A 5,351-nucleotide genomic window follows, 5' to 3' on the forward strand; every position below is an offset into this window, starting at 1 on the left:
AAGAGAAAGGGAACTCCTACAGGCTGGAGAACTTGGAACCTCTCAGATTACATACCTTCTTCTTATTATTATTGCCTTAAAATGTAAGTGGATGGAGTGGAAGATAGGACACAGGAATGTATTAGGATTTATTTTGTCGTATGTGGTAAAATCCAGGTCAAATTAGTTTTTCATAAAATGCTAAGTTGACTCATAAATAAAATCTGCAACAGTGAATCTGGCTTTAGCTACAGCTGGGTTCAAGAGTTAAAGTGACACCATCAAGCACACTCTCTATCTCAGCTCTGCTTTCATTCTCATGCTGTCCTCACATATTGGCAATGGTTGCCAGTAGGAATTCTGAGTTAACATTCTACCAGTTTAGACACCATTTCAAAAAAGAGTGTGTCTTTCTGACAAAGGCAGCATTCCTGGGATGGAGTCTGATTAGTATGGCTTGAGTCACGTCCTACACTATGCTGATCACTATGACTAGAGGAATTAGACATCCTTTCTATTTTTTTTTTGGCAAGACCTCTTCCACGCTTATCTTTTTTTTTTCAGAGGATTGGGTCAGCCCCACCATGTACAACATAGACTGGGAGTGGGAGACTTTGGTTCATCAAAAGAAAAATATACATCTTTCTATTAATATATATTATGCAGATCTGTCAATTGGGTGGCAATATTGTGCAGGGATGCTGCACAACCAAAACTATATTTCCACTTCAAAGTGACTGAGAAAGGAGACAAGGAAGAGAAAAGAAAGGAAGAGAAAGAAAATATACAGAGGAGAGGAGAGGAGAGAGAGGAGCAGAATAGAGAGAGAGGACAGAAAATCAGAGGAGTGGAGAGACACACACATGGCAGGAGAGAGAGAGAGAGAGAGAGTGAGTGAGAGAGAGAGATTCATTTTAATGAACAGCATCAATATTTTTATAGGGCCAGTTTGCAGACCTGCTTACAGCTACAAACCCAGCAGACAAGGCACTATTAAGAAGGTTACATGAGCATGAAAATTCTACGTTGAAAAGAATGGGATTCTAATAGTTGGTTTTGCAAACACACAAGCTCTCGTGACAGTAGGTTTTGCAGTATCTAAATACAAAAGACAAGCTCTCTTGCTCCATTGAGGATACCGCATGCCCAAGGCTTTTCACATTTTCAATAAATGCAGATGTCTGCTCAGGACTTTTTTACAGCCTCTTTGACCTCTTTATTCCTGAGGCTATAGATGATGGGATTTAAGATTAGGGTTACCACTCCATAAGACAGCCCAATAATCTCATCAGATGTATTAGTGTTCTTTGACTTGGGTTTCATGTACATAAAAAGGGCTGAACCATAGAATAAGATGACCACAATCAAGTGTGCTGAACAGGTAGAGAAGGCTTCCTTTCTTCCCTCAGCAGAATTAATTCTCAGGATGGAAGAGAGAATAAACATATAGGAGATGAAAATTAACTGTAGAGGAATCTCCAATAAAACAATATTCATCACTGTCATGATAAGCACATTGATGGTGACATCTGAACACACAAGTTTTAAAAGGGCCAAGATTTCACAGGTAATATGATCAATGACGTTATTCCCACAGAAAGGCAATATCATTGTCAGAACTGTTTGCAATAGGGAGGTCAGACAGCCTATGATCCAGGACCATGCAGCCATTTGCACATACAGCACTCTGTTCATGATGATGGAGTACCTCAGTGGGTTGCAGATGGCCACGTAACAGTCACAGGCCATCGTAGCCAGGAGGACACACTCAGTGGAGCCCAAGCCAAGGGACACAACCATCTGCAGAGCACAGCCAATGAAGGAGATGGATTTTCTCTCAGACATAAATATAATAAGCGTTGGAGGAATGGATGATGATGTGTAACTGATGTCCAAGAATGAGAGGTTTCCAAGAAAGAAAGAATGGGGATATGGAGGCGAGAATCCAGGATGGTGATGATAACGAGGAGGCTATTTCCCAGGAGGATTATCACGTACATGATGAGGCAGAGCAGGAACAGAAAAAGCTGGAGCTCTGGATATTGAGAAAGCCCCATCAGAAAGAATTCAGTCATGGCAGAGTAATTTGTTGTCTCCATGTGTTCTAGGTCACCTGCCTGCTGGGTATAGAAAAGGACATGATTCAGGTAAACTGAAATGTTTGATACATCAAAATCTGTAAATCTGTACATCTACAGATTTTCAATACAAATTTCCTTCCAATATTGTGTTTGATTCTTAGAATACTCCTAGTAAGCAAAACAGTAGGGATATTGTACTAGCTTTATTGATTATGAAAAGCGAGACGTTGAGAAACCCAATGTATCTTAGGACTACACAGCAGCACAGTCAAAGCTACCAATACTGCCAGAATTCTTCTGGGAAGTGTCAAATAAAATTTAGGAACATGCTGCTTTCAAATGTAGAAAGAGATTTTGAACTTAAAGCTGTTTTTTTGATGAAGCTGGCCTCTATTTAAAAGATTTTATAGACTGCCAGTGACATATAATTTTACCTGGATGTAGCTTTGGTAAGTTGCTTATTTTTCTGAGTTGCAGATAGTTCATAGTAAGCTTGGAAAAAGCAGTAATTATTTCTTAGAGTATAGTTAGAATTAGATAAAATATTAGGTGCCTAGAACCTAATGGTTCCAACATGGCATATATGTGTGTGTGTGTGTGTGTGTGTGTGTGTATGCATATGTGTAATATAATTATATTTGCCTTATACAAGATATAATATTAAATGTATTTTTATACACATACATTTTATGAATTATAGTATAATATTTAGATCTACCAATCTCAAAAGGGAAAAGTAGATTTAGCTTTTTAAAGGTAAAAGGTTTAAAGTTTGAAACACACTTGACAGACTGTGAACATTTTTGTTCCCAGTGGGACATTTCACTGCGCTTCTTTCAAAAACCTGTTAGGAGTCTGAGAATCATTGGAGGACTGTTCTAGAAGCTTCCAGAGATTAAGGAGTCTAGGTCCCAGCATGTACAGCTTTTTTCCCAGGCCCTGGGATTCTCTCTTCTTAAGTGTAGTATTACTCCCATTTTACAAAGTAGGAAACAGAGACAAAGAAAAGTTTAAGTAACTTTCTCAAGGTCATACAGATAGTAAATACTAAAGCCAGAATTCAATATATAGCCATCTGGCTATAGAATCAGCCCTTTTACCCACTATACACTACTCTGTCTCATTGGTTACTACACAGATTCCACGCAAGAGAAGACTATTACAAAAATATATCTTCTGTTGGGGTACAGTGAGACAGCAAACATCACTTACTTGTGATTCTGATCATATGTGATGTGATGGAGAGCTCTGAAGGCTGGACCACTTACTTTTTCCTGTAGCTTTTGATTGTGGTCTGCTCAGTTTTCTTTTCTTTTTTCTCTCTCTCTCTCTTTTTTTTTTTTTCTCAGATGGAGTCTTGCTCTGTTGCTTGGGCTGGAGTGCAGTGGTGCAATCTCACCTCACTGCAACCTCCACCTTTCAGGTTCAAGCGATTCTCCTGCCTCAGCCTCCCAAGTAGCTGAGATTTCCAGCATGCCCCACCACACCTGGCTAATTTTTGTATTTTTAGTAGAGATGGGGTTCATATCATATTGGCCAGGCTGGTCTCGAACTCCTGGCCTCAAGTGATCCTCCCACCTCGGCTTCCCAAACTGCTGGGATTACAGGCATGAGCCACCCTGCCTGGTCTGCTCAGTTTTCTATGTGTAGAAGGTGATTTCACAACTATGAAAAAAAGCCTGATCAAGAATAATGATGCAAAAGTCCTTTTCATCACCTTTGCCTTTTTCTTTTCTTTCTTTTTTTTTTCTGTTGAGACAGAGTCTCACTCTGTTGCCCAGGTTGGAGTGCAGTGGTATAATCTCGGCTCACTACAACCTCCGCCTCCCAGGTGCAAGTGGTTCTCCTGCTTCAGCCTCCCAAGTAGTTGGGATTACAGGTGCACACCACCATGCCCAGCTAATTTTTGTATTTTTAGTAGAGATGGGATTTCACCATGTTGGCCAGGCTGGTCTTGAACCCCTGACATCAGGTGATCCACCTGCCTCAGCCTCCCAAAGTGCTGGGATTACAAGTGTGAGCCACCACGCCCAGCCCACCTTTGCCTTTATCAGTAACATATCTAAAATACTATAGCCCCTGCCCTCACTCTGCAAATCTAAATGCAGCTTAGAGTCTTTTGAGAAACTACTCCCATTTATAATGTTAGTGCCACATCTTTGAAAACTCAATGTGCTCTATTTGTTTGATATTCATTACACTGATATGTCCAAGTATTGTGTTAAGATGTCTTAATATAAAGGGCTATGTCTCATATATTGTTACACTATTGCCACAAGAACTATATCTACGCTGGGCTCTCCTTGTGGAATGAGAATATTTCTTACTGATCTTATTCTGACCCTACAACCACACTTTTGCTTTGGCCTTTTCATATCCAGAGACTTTGAAGGCAGGATGAATGCTTACTCTTTGGGTAGTCATAGATGGCAAGCCCTCCTAGCTCCCTGTTGCATAATGATGAAAAATGTAGTATTATGGGGAGACTAGAAGAAACTCAGCACGGTCTTTGCAGAGCATTTGGGGCATCAGTAGTGGCTCCAGGGAGTAGTGGAGTACTGGCTCCAGGGAGATGAAGGGAAAAAGTCTTTCCATTCCCTTTCTATATCCTTTGTCTTCCTCTTAGAGAGTGCTACCTAGACCATGATTTGGGAGGAGATTAAAAAAAATTAGATGATACCAGTGTGTTGGTATATTGGAAAATATTCCCTTTGTCCTGCACTTCTTTTTCCTGTCTCTATCTACATTGGCATGTGGATTTGTTCCCACAAAGTGGGCAGTTAAGGTAGCTGTTTTAATTGGATAGAGCATAGCTGTTTTGAACTAGAGGGAAATGGAAGGAAAGAAGAGGTGGAGAAGAAACAAATCTGTACTAGTATAGAAAGAGCACTAAACTTACTACCACTTGTATCTTGGGCGATGGTGTTGTGCTAAACCCCTATTAATCTCAATAGGGGCGGCACCAGGTTCAAAAGGCCAAGAGACCGAGAGTCAGCAAATGAGACATGGGGTTTATCAGGGAATTACATACAGGGGAGAGAGTCCAGGGGTGGTGGGCTGGACAGGAAAACCACAACTGCCTGTAAAATCATGCAGTTTTATATGGCATTTTCACTTAATCCTCTCCTTAACAACCTCCACCTGGCAACCTTCATCCAACCAAAAGCTTAGGGACCCAATTCCCTGCACAGCCCATGTTTGGGACAGGCTGTTTATCACAGAGAAAGAACAAATCTCTGGGTTGGCCACTCCTAGATTCCCTAGATCAGAACACACATTCAGGTGCCTCTG

The 5,351-nt window shown here is 40.8% G+C and overlaps 1 protein-coding gene across 1 annotated transcript; it reads right to left on the bottom strand.

Moving 5' to 3' along the window:
- Positions 1-1,135: 1,135 nt before the first annotated feature.
- On the bottom strand, positions 1,136-2,171 carry LOC100605626 (olfactory receptor 13D1). Its single transcript, XM_030814909.1, is given in 3 exon segments — positions 1,136-1,179; positions 1,182-1,901; positions 1,904-2,171. Coding segments are annotated over 3 exon segments (1,032 nt in total).
- Positions 2,172-5,351: the final 3,180 nt, after the last annotated feature.

Source organism: Nomascus leucogenys, chromosome 1a (genome assembly GCF_006542625.1).
Source record: "Nomascus leucogenys isolate Asia chromosome 1a, Asia_NLE_v1, whole genome shotgun sequence".
In the NCBI taxonomy this organism is placed as follows: domain Eukaryota; kingdom Metazoa; phylum Chordata; class Mammalia; order Primates; family Hylobatidae; genus Nomascus; species Nomascus leucogenys.